Source organism: Magnolia sinica, chromosome 4 (assembly GCF_029962835.1).
Source record: "Magnolia sinica isolate HGM2019 chromosome 4, MsV1, whole genome shotgun sequence".
In the NCBI taxonomy this organism is placed as follows: Eukaryota; Viridiplantae; Streptophyta; class Magnoliopsida; order Magnoliales; family Magnoliaceae; genus Magnolia; species Magnolia sinica.
Window position 1 is genome coordinate 101,386,158 of NC_080576.1, and position 19,902 is coordinate 101,406,059.

The window sequence follows — 19,902 nt, forward strand, 5'->3', positions numbered from 1 at the left end:
TCAGCAAGTAGGACAAAACCGCATGCGCCCTCCTTCCAAATTAATCCCTAACCAATAAAAACACGCCACGTGTCGATCTAGCTCAGACCACTAGATTCGCTGTTCCCTCCAATGGAGATGATACGGTAGATCCGGTAGAACAGGAATGTGGTACATCCATCTGTAGACGTCTTACCTGATAGGTGCAAAGATCAATCTGGACCGTGAATCTAATGGGTCTCATCATAGGTTGAAGATGATTAAAATAAGACATTTTTTTCTTAATAATCGTCACTTTAAATGTTCCCCAAAGAATTATAGTTTTCTACCGTATGTTTTGAAGGTCTCTGATCAGACGGTTACCATCACTAGATCTGAATAATTTTGAAACGATCTTCCATCTGTACCAGTAGAATCTAGATGGACGGTCCTGAATCATCATTTACCCTTACACATACACATTTCTGGCATGGCCCTAATTTTGTATTTTGGAAAAGGACGCATCACATGTAGGAGCACTCTCAAACAGTAGTCCTCGTGATATCCATTGAATAATGGTTTCACTCTCGATGATCGCAGCCGCTCCTTTGTACGAATGGACGATTAGTATGTCGTACCTTGTCAAGGATTCACATAAAAGCCGCAGATCTGGGTTCATCTGGTCCGTCAGTTTTCATGCAGTGGGCCACACCAAATAGAGGCAATATCAAGTGGTTAGAACCGTTCATTCAGAAGGCTCCTATGGTGTGGAAACGACACTGTTGAACAATTTCAAAGGCATCCGGAGATTACTTGAGTTCGTGAGGACTACTGTTTGGGTAGTCTCGTGGACTACTCCCGCTACTCCGTATTTCTTGCGAGTCTTGCTTGAAATTTTTGGCGGGCAACTCCAAGAAATTCAAAAAAGCGAGCCTTAAGAGGTCCCATCTCTCTCTCTCTCTCTCTCTCTCTCTCTCCATGCTCTGCAATCTGTCGAAGGTATGGTATTTCTATGAATTTATTTTTTTATTTTTCTCAATCTTGGTTAGGGTTTGAACATTTCACGTGGGGGGTTTTTTATTTTTATTTTTTTTTCCTTCTGATTTTTTGGGGATTGGGGTGTTTTCATTTTTTAATTTGGGTTTTTTCTTTATAGTAATGTAGAAGAAGTCTGTTTGGGGTTTTGATGTTTGATTGAGTGTTCTTCTTTGATTACAGGTGAGAAAGAGACGAATACGAGTCCGAAGGAGAATGTGATTTTCATGTAAGTTTTGATGTTCTCTTCAGAACTCCTTTTTTTGTGAAAATTTTATTTTATAGAAATCGAAGTATTTGGATGAGTGGAATAGTGGAAAATGCTCGATCGAGCAAACTGTACATTTGGGGCCCACCTTCTAATCCGAAATTGTTCATATGGTGGGTCCTGGATGGGAGAAACCCTTAAATCTTTCCTATGGGATGATCCTTAAGCATCTGATTTGGGAAATCCCCCCGTTAAATTCAATCGAGGGTTTTAAGTGTTCGTTTTCATTTAACGATTTGGGTAATCTGATGGGGCATGGTCCATCCATGATGGGTGGTTGGGCCTGCCACATCAATGGCTTAGCAATTGAAAGGTTGGTTTCACCAGTGCTGTTGTTGGGTTGAGCAAAAAATGCAGTTTTGAGGAAATGTGTTTTATATGATGCTCAATCATAGGACTATTTTCGGCTCTACCTATAAATGATATGGGAGGGGTCCATCTTTTGGTAATGTAAGCCATTCGTCAGATGGGCCATGCTCCAATAGCTCATCTATCTAAGGAGACTAGTTTTCTAATTGGAGTCTTGGAAATCAACAATCACAGTGTAAGGTCCATAATTTACATTGGTCTAGCCAAACAACTAAGATTGAATGATGGGGAAGATAGTGGGTTATCTCCCATCCACAGTAGCATGAACCCCATCATATGAATGCTTTGTGCCCCACTTGCAATTCCTGTTGGGTGAGCAACTTGCTTGATTGAGCAGTGTATATGTCATCTCCAATAAATGAGTTGTATTTATATTATTTCCGTGAATATTCGTGGATTTTCTCTCTCTCTCTGTCTGTCTCTCTCCTTGAAACTTGAATAGATTAGCTCTCTCTTACAAGGTATTTGACTGATTTTAGTTAAGACGATTAAGTAAAAAAGAAAAAACCCATTGTCGTTAATTTTTGGTTGGTGACTTCATAAAAAATGTGGAATATATGTTGTTTCTATGTTTTATGTTTTCAAAGAATACCCTTTTAGGATGTATCTAACTGGGATTTGCGATCATTTCTATGTGAAAGAGGAGGCATCCTATTTCAAGGGAAAAGGAAATAATGAGTGGCTGCATTTTTACTTGATTTAGGAAATACTACAGATTTCTTGGATTTCCCAAATCATGGTTATTATTTTTCCTTGATCTGAATCATTGCAGAAGAAGAGGAAGAAGAAACAGTGAAAAAGTAAAGAGTTGTTTCTTTCATTATTTTTCCTTGATCTGAATCATTTTCACATGCTTCGCATTCACCACAGTTGGTTGCCCTCGGGCCCCAACTTTTGTGGACCTTGACATTTAATCCGGCACCTTAATGTGGATGGGTGATGTTATCAAATACTTTTGCACGATCATGTGATCCATCTACTTTTCAGCTTGCTAATGGATTGTTTTAAGTTTACTACAGGCAATAATCCATTTGCAACAGGAAAAGTCCAATGTGTAGATGGGTGGGTCTTGTTTGATGGAGGTGATGTTGGGAAGCATTGCAATTCTGGTCAAGGTGTTCCATAACGGTAACGGTGGCTGTAACGGCCACTGCTATTACCGTTATGACATGGGCCATTATGACATTATTTATTTATTTATTTTTTGTTTTTGAAAAATCCCGTTTCTGGACTGTTACAGGTAAATTTTTCCGTAATTGCTATTATGGCCGTTTCGGCCCTGTAACGCGTAATAGTTATGTCCGTTATTGTTACGTAACGGTTGTTGCGGCCATTACGTAACTATTTTTGTATATCATGATTTGCTGGTAGAAGAGTTGTGGTGTTGTGGTAGTAGGACCCTGATTTTCTTATTGTGCTAGTGAAAAGGCAACTCTCTTACAAAGAGCTGGGCGGATGTATGAATTTAGGTTTATTGGTTAAAAACTGAGTTTAGGATGCTAAATCTTGGTTGAGTGGTGTTTTGTTGTAATTAGCACCATTGCTCAAAATCGATTGCTGGTGCAAGAAGAACAAGAACAAGAACCAAAAAACCTTGTGCACACTACTAACAACCACCAAAACTAGGAACTGTACAAAATAAATAGTGGAGAATGATAAGTGAGAAATCGCGGGGAATTATTTGACTTCTCTTTTTTTGTCAACAATAACTCTTTGTAAAAACAAATAAATCTCACACTATCATCTCATTGCTGAAAAATGTTGTTGGAGATCACCTTTGGTCATTATGATTTGAACCAAGAGGTCCAAGAGAAGATCTTTTGTTTTTTCTTTCTTTCCTTTTTTTTTTAATAAAAATTTTTACATCTTTCCTTTGTTTCAGGAAAAATAAAATAAAATTGTCTTATAGTGGTTATTTTGATGTTATCAACCCAAAACTTGATACCGCCCTAACAATCAAGGGATTTAGTCAACAAAGACGAAAAACCAAGTTTGTTTGAAGAGGTAATAAAAGATGGTTCTGGGAATTGGATGAAGGACATGGAAGAAGAAATGATTTCTCTAAAGAACCAAACATGTGATATGGTCGAATTACCAAATGCTTTAAGGCGGTTGGCTGTAAATGTGTTTATAAAATCAGGAAGAGTGCAGGTGGTCAAATTGAATGGTACGGGGCGTGGCTAGTTGCCAAGGGTTTTGTGCAAGATGTATTGATTCTTTGAGTAGTTTTGCATTGGTGGTAAAACTTGTATCCATCCAATTTGTTCTTGCATCAATACTTTCTTAGACTTGAAAATTAGCAAATGGATCTAAAGACTAGATTTTTATATGGGGGTCTTGCAACGGAGGTCTACATACGACAATCAAAAGGGTTTGTAATTTTTTAAGGAAAGGAGAACCTTATATACAAGTTGAATAAATCTTTATATGGCCTTAAGCAAGCATTTAGGGAGTTGAATTAGAATTTTTTTTCCCGTGCTACTGCTAACCCTTGGATAGTGATGATTATGACCATTGTTGTATTTGAAAATTTTCAATGATGAAACTTTGTATCTTGTTTTTATGTGTTGAGTATGTAAATGTAAGGGCTAGAAAGATGAGTTCAAGGCTCTTCTTGAGTGAAGAACTGAATCTTTAAGATGAAAGATTTAGAACTGGCATGCCAAATCCTTAGAATAGGAATACAATGAGATAAGTAAAGTGGAATTTTATCACTTCTTCAAAAGGGGTTCATTAAGAAGATGCTCAACAAGTTTGGCATGTGTAAGGCAAAGCTCAAGGAGATTTTATTGCTGGCTCATTTTATGTTAACTTTGGACACTGTTTGAAGATAGAAGAAGAAATGTGTGGCTTGAGTATCTTGTGCAAGTTTAGTTGGAAATTTGATGTTTGCTATCATGCTATGTGTATACTAGGTTGGATATATGGTACGTGATTGGTGTATTGGCTCATGGCAAATTTGGGTAAAACACATCAGGAAGTGGCTAAATGGGTATTTCAGCACTTGAGAGTTGAGAGGTACAACTAGGAGCTTACATGCAGCAAAGTAACAAAGGTGATGCATGGTATTGTGGGTGCAATTTTTATTGGTGATCTCGACAAAAAGGAAGGTCAACTATGGGATATGTAGTGATGTTGAAGCTTCATACAATGGTAGCAATATTGATGACCTCAGCTGAGTACATGTTGGCGAAGCAAGCTTGCGAAAAAGCAGTTCGACTTCTAGGCTTAATGGGTAAAATAGATATTGATTTTAAACTTTTGGACTTATTTTGTGTAATACGTGTAACATTTATTTGGCAAAGAATATCTTGAATCGTAAAAGGACTCGATATTTCTGTGTAGTATCAATATTTTTAGTAAGTTATTGAAGACAATGTTCACTTGTTAAAGGTGAGAATAAAGGAGAATAGTGAGTACATGTTCACTAAGTCCAAGTATAGAAGTTGGAATGAAGTTTAACTTCTACAGGTGTCAAGAAATGTTACTGATAGTGAGTTGACATGATAACTGGATGTTTTTGCAGTCAAAGTGGAGATTGTTTGGGTGGTGCTATTAGTTTTTGGGTTAGTGATGTCAAAACCACCATTCCCAAGGTATTTTAGTATTTCTTGAAAAGTTGTAACGAGGGTGATATGTGATATGTAAAAGGTCTCTTTTGTGTTGATGAGAGTATAGAGAAATAAAAAGAAGATGAGAAAAACGATTTTTTTTTTCTTGGTTTAATCATATCAACCAAAGTTGATCTTCAACCATGATTTTTAATGGAAACAATGGCAATGGGAGATCTGTTTGCATATGCAAAAAGTTTTGATATAGACAAGAAGAGATAACCCAAATTATCACTGTAACCTTTCTTTCATAGTGGATTTCTTTTTGTTGAATTGCTCTCGATGAAGTCCAAGTGGCGAAGCACGGAAATTCCCATGGTTTGTTGTGGTTGTTTATGGCTTATAGTTGTTTGCATTCTAGCATTGCATTCTCATCTATTTTGATTGCACATGTTTCTTGGCGGTTTTGGTGATTGCTACTTGCTAGTGGTGCGTGTAAGGTGCTTATCTTTTGCTTGTACTGGTGGCCAGTTTTGAGCGACAGTTTTGTCACCCCAATTTTCTTCTAGGGAGATCCACTAAAGTCAATCCCATCTGTAGCAAATCAATCATGAATTGCTGCTATTTATGTTCTTCCTTTCATTAGTTGATTTATGTAACGGAATCATGAGTGTCTACTTGTCTTCTGATGGTGTTTCAACATGTTGTGTTGATGGCATTTGCTTCTCAGGAATAATCCAACATGGGTTTACAGTTGTGCTTTGTTGAGAAGCCCAATTGGTATTGGAGCCCTGGACAGGGATTTGTCATTACTCATTATTGATTGTTCAATGAATGGAGCAAAGGTATTAGTGTTGACAGTCCACTTGCTTGAGGAAGAGTAGTTATGCACAGTTGGTGTTTGTTTCCTTAAGAAGTAGACTGGTGTATTTGGTGGTTTGAGTACAGGCCATGTATCTTGGGTGGTACTTTTGTAGGTCAAAGGCAGGGGGGAGCATTGGTTGTTCGATCACCCGGTGCTTTAATGGAGTACTGCCAATGCCTCATTCTTGTGGTGTATATTGAGAACAAGTAGAGGTGATGCGTCATTGGTGCAAAGTGGAGTAGATTGAAGATCTACAAAGGAGATGAGTTGCATGCCAAAGATATGACGATGCGAGTAGCAAGCAGTTTGTTTATGAGATCCATGAACGTGTAGAAGGTAGTATGCGTGGAGCAGAGAGCATAGTAATAAAAGCATGGGGTTTTCAATGGATTTTTAGGTTTGCAGGGGTTCTGTGCAGAAATGACTGTAGCATTAGGCACAGCGGATAGTCTCTGTGGCATGGGGAATTAGCAATGCAGGGGAGGTCATTGGGAAACATTGTTAAGACAGTAATCTGGGATTCTCGAAGAGTTATTGCTAGAGTGTGATTGTTTTTGTAGAATGCAGATTTTTGGTAAGAATTGAAAACTCTTGTAAAAGGGGTATGTGTTTGAATGTAGGGGGTGATCGTCTTAGTCAATAAAAAAGAGTGACTTAGGAAAATAAATCTTGGATGAGTGTCCCCCCTTCCCCCTTTTCTAAGGAGCTTGCTACACCCATTCTATCTATGGCAATTGCATCGTAGGTGGGTGTTTTTTTGGTGATGGATCCTGATCATTTGATCACCTTCTGATGGTAATGACATGTTGTGATGATGGCATTGGCTACTAATCATCTATTGTGGGTTCTTTGATTCTGCTGCGCCAATAAACCCAACGGGAGATTCTTGGCCCATCTTGCATCCAGTGGGGAAACACAGAGATTGATCTGGATGACAGTGAGTGGGCCCACCTATACAGAATGCTGGTGAAAACATCTTTAATTCAAGTGGAACATTCTATCCCACCTCTAGTTAAATGCTGTTGTTTGCATCTTCATGCCACCAGAAAAAGATATTTTGCTTCAGCTATAATCTGTTGTCTCTGGTACTTCTGTAATAAAGTTGCAGCTTAGTAATTGTACCCACAACCCCCATGTTTGTAGTACTAGAAATTATCCAATGTGAAACACTGGCATGGAATATTGTTGCACATTGATCTTGATCATGACCGTGATGGGATATGGTGGCCTACCATCTGATCACTGTCTGATAATGGGGGGCCTAAGAGTCTTAAGACGCAATTCACATTCTATGATTCTTTGATTATTCTTCATTCCTGTTGTGTTTATGACATTTCTAGGTTGTATTAGCAAAGTAATATGTTTGTCTTTTGAGGTCTCATGGTTCTAATTTTAAGTTTTAAATTTATTTATTTTACTTCCCACTTTAGTAGGAAGAGAAAGAACAGATCTAGCAAAATGGGGAAAACTTCGCCGAAGGAATTGTTGGAATTCAAGCGGAAGAGGCAAGTAAGGACTAATTCAAGGAACAATTACCTGAGGCCGGGTGCACTGGCCCAGCTGCGATACAGCAGGGTTACCACCCGATCATCGTGCACGGACATTGGCAAGAAAAGGGTTCTTGTGTTGGATTCTGAGAAGGTGAAAGATGACTTGCTACTTCAATCCAAGGTCGCTGATGTTGACCACAGCCCTTCAATGCTGTCGCCAGAAAGGACCAGTTTCCGGCCAGCTGTAGAGCTGACAGATGAGATTAAGCAGCAGAAATTGCCGGGAACGCCGAAGACGCCTCGAAGTACTGATTGCGAATTTGAGTCGAGGTTGGAGTCTCTTCCCATCGACATTCTGGTAACATCCATGTCCAAGTTTTGCTTTTTAATTTAATTTAATTTAATTTAATTTTCTTCTTAAGCTTGACTATATGATGTATGTTTATGATATTAGGTTAAGATCATGTGCCATTTGCATCACGATCAGCTGAGTGCGGTTTTTCACGTTTCTAAGAGGATTAGGAAGGCTGTAAGTATCCCATCCGCCCTCCCTCTTTATATCTATTTGCACCAAGTTTCATTGAGAGATGCTGGTATGGCCCTATGATATACATATCTAAAATGCATGATGATTGATTGGGTCTTTTGATCTGGTGGCCTGCCACATGGATGGGCAGTAGCCCAGTAATTGCAGTAGCCAATCAATTCTGATCATTTCAAGTTTGCCTTTTGAATATAGACAATTCAACATCTTTTGGTAGATTTTCAATTAACCATCCATTTGAAGGCAGATGGTTGCTGTAGTCTGATCACCTTGCTTACTGTGCGGTAGCCCATTGATGTAATGACCCAGTAAATCAGAGGCCCCAATCATTGCGAGCAAGTTTGGCATGCATGGCAATCTTTTGGCAAGCACTTCATCGGATAATGGGTGCTGATGTTTATATCTCCAATCAGGTCTTGCATGCTAGGCAACTCCATTTCAATTACACAACTCCAGATCGGTCACGGCAGGAGATGTTGAGGACGAAGACTCCTCTTCCCACTGAACATTGGCCGTTTGTAAGGTATAACAAAGTGCAGGATTTGCATGTATTTCTACTTGTCATGACTTCAATAGTGCATAAGGGTGTAACATATTGTTTTGAATTCAATTTACTATCAGTGTTTCCAATCTTGAAAACTCTCAGAGTTTCCTTAGGTCCATTGACTTTTGAGAGTAAACCGAATGTGGTGAAACCCAATGTGCAGGAAGTTTGATTTGGTGTTTGGTTTTATCGCAATATATGGGCCTTCCAGACACTGTTAGCTGATTTTGGTTTACTTGCAGCAAAGGAGATGGAAGGGGCAGCTGGGGCTCGAGCCCTCATACTCCTAAAGCTCCTAAACACGGGCCTCGCCCTCCTTCACGTCTCAACATAACGGAGATGCGGCAGATTGCAGCTGTTCTGTTTCAGGAATCTGCATTTCCTAAGAGGTGCAAGATGCCGCCCGGCTTGCCAAAGCCTCCTTGCAAGTCGTTGGCTTCGAATCGGGTTCTCTTCTATGAAGATGAGTTGTGCCAGGCAGTTGCGCAAAATAAGCTTCGCTGATTCCTTTGCTGGTCTCCTGCTTCTCCCCCCACATAATGTAAATTCGTTTTCCTTCCAGGATGCTAGCTTGTAGAGGATGCAGTTTTGTAGTTGAGGAATGGTACAGTCACTTGCATGGGGAGACATCGAAGAAGTGGATTCCGGCATTTGTGTCAATGCGGGACGCCTGCAACCACAATTCAGTCTAGTCCATTGATTAGGCGGGCCGCACTTGTATGAGGAAAATGGAATGTTTGAAAGAAAATCACCAATGGACTATATCCAACTTACATCTGATGAGCAGACATGGACCAACCTGCAGTTTGGAACATTGTGTGTTCAATACCACATTTCCTGATCACGGCCCGCATCTTGTGCACATGTGCAATGTTGGCACTTATGCCCTGCAATTCTCTTCTTCAATTTCACAAGTGAATGGCTTTAGCATTTCTCTTTATAGTTTGAAATGGTGCACTAGGCCAATATCATATTTCAGACCAAGGCGATTAAGAGTTTTAGGCCACGTTTGGATGCACTATTGAATTGAAAAGCAGGAGTTTAGTTCGATGAAAGATGAACAAACCAAATTGTAATTATCTTCCTTAGCATTTGCATTGAGTACATGGTTCTGAATTGCAATCACATTACTTTAAAGCTGGACGTGAGAGGAACTCGATTGCAATTCGAGGCTGCTTCCTCATAGCAAATGCTTGGAGATGTTGTAATTTGGTTGTTTTCGCTTTACTCAATTGAACTTCTTATGATTCAATTCAACTTTGCATCCAAACGTGACCTTATATAGTGATTTGGTTATCATACTACTATATTTCAAGTTGGTTCCTTTGTATAGTTCTATTTATATTTATTCTCAATGGAAGGCTATTGTCTACCTATGATTTCAATGTGAATGGTATCTCTCTTGTTTGTAAGGGGTGCCATGGCTATATTTTTCGAATTTGGTATTAAGCATTTGTTATGGACATGCAGTTCTAGATAGTGTTTTAGACATGGTTTGTAGATACAACAAGTCTGATAGTCTCGTCTGGTCTTGGCCTGAGTTGGGTTGTGGATCAGCCCAACTTGGCTGAGTCAAGGGTGACTTGTTCTATCAAACTGGATTGGGTAGTAGTGAATCTGAATTAAGAGACTGTGTGGCCCTTACTATGGGGCCCACCCATTTTACCATATCATTTTTGGGCAAAAATGAAGCAAATCCAATTCTAAGTTGGACTATACAATAAGAAACAGTGGTGATTGACCATTAAAAACTTATTATGGGCTACAAAAGTTCTAGATTAAGCTGATATTGGTTTTTATCCCTTCATCCAGGTTTATATGATCTTATCAACTGGTTGGATGGTGAATAAAAGTGAAAATTATGGTGGGGCTTAGGAAGTTTTTATTGGTGGGGTGTTAAATTACCATTGTCCACTTGAGATTTGGATCTTATTCAATTTTGGGCCGATTTCTCAAAATGATATGGCAAAGTGGATGGACTGGTGTGGAAATAGAATACATGCATCAATTTTGTATGGTGTGTTCGATGTGAGTTTTGGATATGCTCCAATTTTGGGTTCATGCCCTAAAATGAGTTGGCAAAATGGATGGACCACATCGTCATGTTGGGCCCCACAGAGTCTTTACATGGCAGAGCCGCGTAGTGTGGAAGCAGATTGCTTAGTGAGTAAACTCTGTGAGGTCTACCATGATTTAATAATTTTAGGGCTTGAGCCTAAAAATGCGGCATATCCAATATTCAAATGGACCACACCGGATCCTTGCTCTTGCGTGGGTGGTAGACTCTCGGGAGTTTCAACACCCGGTCAAGGGTTCGAGTATCCATAGGTGGTGAAAGCCCACTACGGCGTGAGTGTGTGGGGGTGTGCGTGCGTGTGTAAAAAAAAATAAAAATGGACCACACCAGGGTTCGAGTATCCATAGCCGGATCAAGCTTTTATTTGTGTTTTCCGCACGAGGATTAGATACTGACTCGTTCAATAGCGAATCTGGCTACTGAAGTGACGTCACCAGGTTTTGTAGACCCCATCGTGATGTAAGTTTTGTATCCACACGGTCCATCCATTTGGAGAGACCCTTTAATGGAATGCGACAAAAAATGAAGCAGATCAAAAGCTCAAGTGAACTCCACTGTAGAAAACAGTGGAGATAGTGACGCCCACCGTTAATTCATTCTGAGGCCCACCAAGATGTTTATTTAATGTCAAACCTGTCTATCAGTCAACACAGAGATGGATGAATGGAAAATACAAAAATCGGCTTGATAGAAAACTTTTTGGCCCCCAAAAAGTTTTTAATGGTAGGTGTTCAATTCCCACCGTTTTCTGTGGTGGGCCCACTTGAGCTTTGGATCTGCCTCGATCTTTGTATCATTCTATAAAATGGTCTCTCGAAATGGATGGACGGTGTGGATACAATACATACATCATGGTGTGGCCCAAAAAACCTGGTGACGTCACTTCAATAGCGAGATTGCTACTCAACCAGTCAGTAGCTAATCCGTGTCCATGTTTTCCCTTCATCCATGTTTGCATGAGCTTATGAACAGGTTGGATGACAAATAAACATCACTGAGGGGCCTAGAAAGGTTTCAACAGTGGAAATCATTATCCCCACTGTTTCCAGTTGTATGATCCACTTGATATTTGGATATGCTTCAATTTTGGGCTCAACCCCTTAAATTAGATGGAAAAATGGATGGACGGCGTGGATAGACCAAATACATTCAAGTTGGGCCCAACTGAGTTTACTCGGTACCATAAGAGATCCGATTTCGCGTGGTGTCCGCGTTTGTCAGACGCGACTCACGTCCCTCCCGTCCGTCTCTCCTCGGAAGCCCTCTCACTTTACTCGCTCGGAAACACTCTGGTAGCTATTAACGTTCATAAAATCCACACCGTCCATCATGTAAAGCATCCCTTGATGGGCCTTGATACAAAAAACAGTATAATTCTTCAACACTGAGGCTGATCGATCCATTTTTTTATACCCACGGCCTCTAAATTCACATGGTATGGCCCACCCAAAGTTTTAGAATACTATGTTTTTTAATATTTAGTTTTTCATCCTGAAGAACCACATCAGATAAATGGATTGGACATATAAAACTAACAATCCAGGTTTCATCACAACTATTTCGTGTGGGGTGTCCTACTTAAGTTTTGGATGATCATAATTTTTGCAATCAATGGTTTGAAAAAAATAGCACACCTGATGGACGGAGTGGATTTCATGGAAGTTCCACCCATGTGGCTCTATGTATGTGTCTTATCCACGCCATCCATTAATTTTTCCAAATCCAAGGATTTTTCCAAAAATGAGGTAGATCGAGATTTCAGGTGGACCACATCACAGAAAATAGTGGTGACTGATCGCCCACCATATAAAACTTCTCAAGATCTACTGTAATATTTATTTGCCATCCAAACTCTTGATTAGGTCACTTGGATGAAGTGAAAAGACAAATATTATCTTTATCCGATACTTTTGGAGCTCCAATAAACATTTAACGGCAATTTAATCATCAATCATCACCTTTTCTTGTGGTGTTGTCCACTTGAAATTTGGATCTATTTAAATTTTTAAGGTTAATCTGCAAGGCGATGGGGAAAAAATGGATGGACAAAGTGGATGGAACACATATGTCATGGTGGCCCACAAAGCTTTTTCAAGCATGGACCAGTACTACTGGCGGGGTCACCATGGAATCCGAGTCTGGCCAACTTTGCCAGCTAGCTCTATGGACCCTGTAGTGATGTATCTATATTTTATTTATTACCTACATTTATTTTTCATATCGTTTTAGGTAGAGCCGGGCACTAAGTCGAGTTGTACTGAGTTAGATTTGACCTGATTTGATCTGGTTTTGAAATAGGCTTGACTCGAACTCAAACTAACTTGGTGCTGAGTCTGGCGTGCTTGACCCGATTCGAGTCCGACATGGACTAATCCAGACCGAGTGATATCGGGTTACAAGTACTGAGTCAGCATTCATGGGCTGAAAACATACTCAAAAGCCTATATTCACTTGCTAGAATTGCAACCTCTCAATCAGCTTCATGGCATCTCAAATATGAAATGTTAGAGTCAAGTTTTATTTTTACTTTTTAAATATATATGTACGAGTTGAGTTTTGAAATGAGTCGAGTCAGTACCAAGTTGGATTTGGGGTTGAGTTGAGTCAAGTTATTGGGTGACTCGAACTCAACTCAGTTTGAATTCAAATTGGACGTAGTCAATTCAATTTGGATGAACTCATCCATTTTATTTGGATTAAGTCAATTCTAAACAAGTCAAATGAGTCAAGTTTGCCGAGTTGAGTTGTCCATTCCTTACTATAATTTCAGGCCACTATCCAAAAAAATGAGGTAAATCCAACTCTTAGACTTACTAAAAACTTTTATTGGTACACGGTCACATTTATTTGCCATCAATCCTGTAGATAAGGCCATGGAAACTGAAAAATATGAAAGAAGAGAAAACACAAACATCTACTCGAACCATAACTTTCCTGGCCCTTAAAAAGTCTTCAATGGTAAGCATTCAATCCCTAATGTGTGGAATGGTTCACCTGAGAGTTAGATCTGCCTCATCTATGGTCTCATACCTTAAATCGAGCTGTAAAAATGAACGGAGTGCATGAATAAAATAGATTAATCATGATGCGCCCACGGAGCTTTGATATCAGCTAGCTGGCTAGAGTTGGGTCACTAGCCAAACCACGTCCGCACTTCCCCAGCGCGTATGTCTGAAATGGGATTGCCTAGTGAGTAAATTTGTTGGGCCTTCGTGAATGTATATAGTTTATCCACACCGTCCATCCGTTTTTCCATCTTATTTTATTGGCTGATCTTGAAGTTGAAATGTATCCAAAGCTAAGGTGGACCATACCACATAAAACAGTGGGAATAATGATTTCCACCATTGAAACCTTTCCCTACTGAGAATGATGTTTGTTTGTCATCCAATCTACTCATAAGATCATTAAGATATAGATGAAGGGAAAAAACAAACACTACCTTGATCCAAAACTTATATGCCCTCAAGAAATTTTCAATAGTAGGAGTTCAGTTCACACTTTTTCCTATGGTGTGGTCCACTTGAGAATTGGATATTCTTGAATCTTGGTATAAATACATAAAATTATATTTACGGATGGACGGAGTGGATAAAATAAATAAATCAAGGTGGCGCACAGAGTTTACTCAGCACGTAATCCCTTCCGATCTACCGAAATCGGATTGAAGAAAATTACCACTGTTGACCCTACCTTTTATCAAGCGTCTTTTATGAAAAGTCCAAAACTTACCTGCCCGACTTAGACCTTGCACGTATGGACGGAGCATGGACGAAAATACTCCCGCTTTCGAAAGTATCTTTCGTTGCGTAGGCCTATAGCTACGGATAGGTAGCCTAGCAGGGGTATTTTCGTCCTCAGATGCTCTGTCCGTACATGAAAGTCTAAGTTAGGAAGGGAAGTTTTGGATTTTTATAAAAGACGTTGGATAAAAGGTGGGGTCTACAGTGGTAATTTTATCATCGGATTGCGTACTGAGTTACTCAGTACGCAAACCGCTTCCCTGTCTATCACCCCTCCTTACTCCCCGTGCGTCGCACGTACCATACATAGTACCCGTAGAGAAGAGAAAAACCCCTGCGCGGGGAGTCTGTAGCAGGGAAAAGAGAGAGATGGCCATCCAGGGCGTAGGAAAAGGAGCAGCAGCTCCTTCCGCTTCTCAGCTCGCTCGCTTCCAGAGAATCGTTCTCAGCTGGGATTATCTCCGACTTCTCAAAGAACACTCCGTACATCTCTCTCTCTCTCCTTCTCTCTCTCTCTCTCTCTCTCTCTCTCTCTCTCCTGTGTATGTGTGTGTATATATGGATTCTTTTATTTTCTATTTATTTTTTACTTTATGTGGAACAACAGCAGAAGAAGGGAGCAGCGGCTTCTTCAGGACTGAAGAGAGTGAAAGCGACGTACAAAGACGTGGCGGACTACATGAACGTTTTTGAGCCCCTCCTCTTCGAAGAGGTCAAAGCCCACATCGTCCAAGGAAGAGACAATGAAGAAAGTGAGCATTTTCCACCCCCCCTCTCTCTCTCTCTCTAAAATGACTTTGCATTTCAGATGTTTGATGATTATACGCCAGAACACGAGTGTTGGTGTGAGTACATTATACAATGTATGCTCAGGTGCTGGTTTTTCAGCGGGCTTGTAAGTGGCTTTCGTAGTTTGTTCAGTGCTCCTTTGTTCGGTATTCATGGAAAATCTCCATGAAACTCTCCATGTTAGTGATAATTAGATGGTTAACAAGATAAAATAGAAGATGGGACAGATATTCGATGGCTAGGATCTTCCAATATGGAGATTTTTTTTTTTTTTTTTTCGTGCATGGACCAAGAAAAATATAAGCTACCCGATGTAATGTGCATGAACTAAAGAAAGCAAAACTTGAAAAAATGAGTGATTGAGTTCGCTGTTTGTTGGGTTTCTTAAGAGGGGCATGCCCATCTCCTCAAGAAGAGGATTCAATGGTTTGGAAGGTGCATAGCTTGGGAAGGTTCGCCGATTGTTTGCTCTTCAGCTTGACTAGTGGTGCACCTTGCCTCTCTGGTATGCCTTATCCATTCCATCATTGGTTCTATGGAGCTCTCCCTTGTGCGGCGGTGTTTGTTTGGTTGTTGGGCCAAAAGAGGGTTCTTACCATCGATAAGTTTGGTTGTTGGGCCAAAAGAGGGTTCTTACCATCGATAAGTTTGGTTGTTGGGCCAAAAGAGGGTTCTTACCATCGGTAATCTTCAAAGGAGATCTTAGTCTTCCCCAATATATACCTCATGTGTATGAAAGACATGGAATCGATCGATCACCGTTTTGTTCATTGCCCTTTTGCACATAGAGTGTAGGGGCATTTTTTTGGTTTGCTTAAGACTGACTGGGTGATGCCGAAGACTGTGGAAGGTCTCCTTTGGGCGCGGCAAGGGGGAGGAGTGGGAAAAATTGAAAAAGCTAAGTGGAGGCTGATTATCATGTCAGTGTTTTGGTCTATTTGGGGAGCTCGGAAGCTTTCGAAATGAGAATATCAACGTGGAGGAGGTCATTAGGAATCAAGTTTCTTGTTTCGGGTTGGGCCGTTTGTGTGAATGCAGCCTTGATTGCTAACCTTTCTGTTTCCTTTTGATTGCGTTGTGCCTTTTGTATTCTTTCGTTGCTTTGTGTGGGTTTTCTAATAAATTTGTTGTTATCTCTCTCTCTCTCTCTCTCTCTCTCTCTCTCTCTCTCAAAAAAGAAAAAAGAAAAAGAAAAAAAGAAGAAGAGTAGTCAGCTTGACAGCCAACCCTTCTTCCTTCCGTGTAAGACATCCAAGTTCCAACCTCAGCTTACGTAGGGTCACCTGAACATGAGTGTCAATGGGAGTGCATAAGATAGGGAGGCATTTTCAGTGGGTGTTGTGGTAGCTTCCATAGTTTATTTGGTATTATGTGCTCCAAAGTGGATGACCTACTCATGGAAAATCTCCCTGCTAGTAGCGCTGCGACGTTGGTTTGGGTTGGCATGTCAAGTTCCTCAGGTTGGGTTTGGGTCGGAAAATGCCAACTTGATTTGCAATCGGGTTGGGTTTGGGTTGAGAACAATCACATGTATTTGGGTTGGGTTGGGTTGAGTATAGAGCAATTTGGGTCAGGTTGAGTTGCAGGTTGGGACTTCTTCAGGTTGGTTAGGGCTCAGGTTGACCCTCAACCCGACTCAACCTAACTGAGTTGCACCCCTAGGTCCCCTACCTGTTTTGTTAGTGACAATTAGATGATTAAAAAAAGAAAATATAGGACGGGATGGACATTCGATGGCTAGGATGTTCTGGTTTGGAGGATATATATATATATTTTTTTAAAATTTTTATTATCATGACCTATCCGCAACAATGCCCATCATATCAACAGTTATGGATCGCTGAACCATAGGTGCCCCATGTTCAAGCTGAAAAATTGAGTGTACTATGCAAACTATCAGTCTGAGCATTCCCCAAGACCTCAAAAGTTCAGGCTGGTCCACTCATTAGGTGGGTTGTGAATGTATGTCCACTATAGTTGGTTATCCTTATTCTGATACCCTCCCTTTCTTATGAATGCAAAGCCTGCATAATGGGCAGGCCAACCTTATGTTTGGGCTGAGGAGACTTCTTCTTGTGGCCCACCTGATGGATGGGCTGGATCTCATGTCTATGTGCCATGTATGCTTTTTGAGGCATTTGTGATTTGTGTTTGCTGATGTAAAGCTGAAAACGGTCTCCTCTTTTCTGGCTTTGTATTGCAGACCCTGAGTGTTACAAGGGCGTTGTTGTCTCTTGCGTGGAGGACGCCAATGGTTTTCACATGGTTTCAATGGGTGTTAAATCGGAAGTCACCGAAGAGATATCGGAGAATGATCTCTTGCTACTTTCAAATGAGAAGGTATGGCCTTGCTAATTGCTATATTTCAGGCCTAGTTTGGCCCTTGCTAATTGCTATATTTCAGGCCTAGTTTTGAAATGCAGGCACCGCATACCTTGGGGTGACATGGAAGGAAAAGTCCTCGAGGCTTTTCCCGAGGTTTAAGTACATAAGGCTCAAGCCTTGTATTGATGGGATGTAAGCCTCGTGTGTGGGCAAATCTGTCTTTTTTATTTTCATTTTATTATTTCTTTGATTTTTTGGACAGTTTTGTCGTCAGTTCCACGTCTGAGTGAGCCCTGTTGATGGTGAATGGTGAACTGCACCACAAGGGTGCGTAAATGCATGGTCTCATGTTTATTTTGGTCCACCATGTTGGTAACTTATTCTGCTATGAATTGGATTTAAACATATGGATGGTCTAACCAATCTAGCCGACCCAATTAGTTGGGGTAAAACTTAGATGACGACAACAACGATGATAGGCTGACCATACTTTGAAAAATCACACTAACCAGGTTTTTCTAACAATCCGATTGATGGTCTTTAAAAATCATGGTTATGGCCATTTATATAAAATAGGTTCATCGTTAATATGAGCCATCCATATGCTGGCCCCTCGGCTGACTTTCTTTTGATTTCACAGAATAACCTCCATCAACATCCATTTCTGGCTTGGAAAAGGGACAGGTATAAAGTAGAAGGCTGGTATTTGGAAGGATTTTGTCATTTAGTTAATGTGGTCCTTGCACAGTGTCCCATTAGGTGTAGGCCTGACTGAATGGATTGTCCAAATCAATTGATTGGGTCGTTCATATATGAAATAGAACTGCATGCACTATAGAGGGTTATTGGAGACTAGGACATGTGTGGTTTGCTTACATTTGCTAATTTATAAGTTAGTGACTTGTAGTTGTACTCCTTTTGCTCGTTCATTTAATTTAGTTATTTGTTGCATGTGATGAACGAAGTATTGTCTAATTGATTTGTTGGTTTTCCCATCCCTTCGCAAAGCAATCAGAGATGAAAGAGGATCAAAGATCAAGGGTAACACATGAAGTGAGAAAATTCTTCAATGAAAAAAGAGGGGCCTTTTTATAGGCTTTTACAAGAAAGAAAACCCTAATGCTATGAAAATGACTAATTTGACGTTTACTTAAAACTACACCCTAACAGGTCTAAATGAGTTTAGTGGTGAGCATGTGGACCAAACATAAAGAACTAACACTTCCTCCCATCATGTGGACCGCATGTCAGCCTCTCACATGTGAGTGTGTGGCCCACTCATGTGATCATCTTGATCCATGTGTAGGACAGTGGATCTACTTTCATCACTTGTCTCCTCAACTTCTTTGTTTCCTCATATTGGTTCTTATGATCACATGTATTTGAATAAACAATACATTGTGGCATAATTTTGTAATGGCAAGACAATTGAAAAGGGTTGTGCACTAGGAACTAGGAAGATGGATAAGAATTATTCTGGTAGGGATGAGATGGTAATGAAAGGAAGATGGATAAGGATGGTCGTTAATAGGTACGGGAGTTTGGATAGGAATGGTTGTACCAAGCTACTAACAACCACCTCTTGATGATATCTCAATAATGAAGAACAGGCTGGTTTAAGGTAGGCCATGGACTTTTGTTTTTACATTATAGAGGAGAAATAGAGAAAGGAGAAGGATGAGAAAAGGAATAGGGGTTGTAATCCTCTCTTACTCGAAGTCTTTTATTTAAATTATAACTAAGGTTTGGTACGATAGAAAGATTGAAAGGAAAATATAAGGGCATTGGGAAAAGAAGGATTCAAGAATATGGGATGGGGGATAAACAAAGGTATGGTGCTAAGGGGATAAACAAAGATACATTGCTCTGTAGGAGCAGTGGAGCACCCTGAAACATACACCACTTCTGACATTCCTCCTCAAGTTGACATGCCTCCACTTTTGACACATCCCAAGCTCGCCTAAGATCTATTCAAATTTGATGATGATTGGTAGCCTTTATCAAGATGTCAGCTAATTCTCTATTAGAGCAAAAGAACGGCATGCTACGTAATTTCTTCATTACTCTCTTTCAAACATAGTGGTAGTCAACTTCAATGTGTTTAGTTTGTTAATGAAATGCGTGATTGTTATCAATATGGATGACATATTTTCACAGTGAAGAGGGATGGGAATGCTTACATCAAACCCCATCTCTTGGAAGATATTTCAACCATATAATCTCACAAGAAGTATATGCCATTGCTCCGTATATAGCCTGCGCAGATGATCGAGGAGAGAGATTTATATGACATGAAATTGCTGATGGGATTAGAATTGCACGATCTTTTTTCTTAACTCAAGGC

At 40.2% G+C, this 19,902-nt stretch overlaps 2 protein-coding genes across 11 annotated transcripts in view; both read left to right on the top strand.

The window, feature by feature from the left end:
• Positions 1–754: 754 nt before the first annotated feature.
• LOC131243537 (F-box protein At4g35930) lies at positions 755–9,996 on the top strand. Of its 5 annotated transcripts, none has more exons than XM_058242961.1 (6): positions 755–899; positions 1,177–1,234; positions 7,490–7,894; positions 7,991–8,065; positions 8,494–8,603; positions 8,867–9,996. In XM_058242961.1, exons 3-6 carry the CDS (start codon positions 7,505–7,507, stop codon positions 9,126–9,128), a joined length of 837 nt encoding a protein of 278 aa, XP_058098944.1. In that variant the 5' UTR covers positions 755–899; positions 1,177–1,234; positions 7,490–7,504; the 3' UTR covers positions 9,129–9,996. The 5 variants fall into 5 exon arrangements, with proteins under 5 accessions (XP_058098944.1, XP_058098940.1, XP_058098943.1 ...); XM_058242957.1 differs by having other exon boundaries at positions 756–899; positions 1,177–1,226; positions 7,480–7,894; XM_058242960.1 differs by having other exon boundaries at positions 756–899; positions 1,177–1,222; positions 7,477–7,894.
• A 4,739-nt stretch (positions 9,997–14,735) lies between these two features.
• LOC131243539 (probable helicase MAGATAMA 3) overlaps positions 14,736–19,902 on the top strand; it is a 66,516-nt gene continuing 61,349 nt past the window's right edge. For 4 of the 6 annotated variants that reach the window (XR_009170116.1, XR_009170118.1, XR_009170117.1 and 1 more), the window contains exons 1-3: positions 14,737–14,927; positions 15,052–15,196; positions 17,437–17,573. Coding sequence is in view for 3 of the 6 variants with exons in the window: in XM_058242962.1 (XP_058098945.1) it covers positions 14,814–14,927; positions 15,052–15,196; positions 17,437–17,573 (396 nt within the window). In the remaining 3 variants the exon portion in view is untranslated. Of the gene's footprint in view, positions 14,928–15,051; positions 15,197–17,436; positions 17,574–17,820; positions 17,886–19,902 lie in introns of those variants that run through there. The other 2 variants (XM_058242964.1, XM_058242965.1) reach the window with 2 other exon arrangements.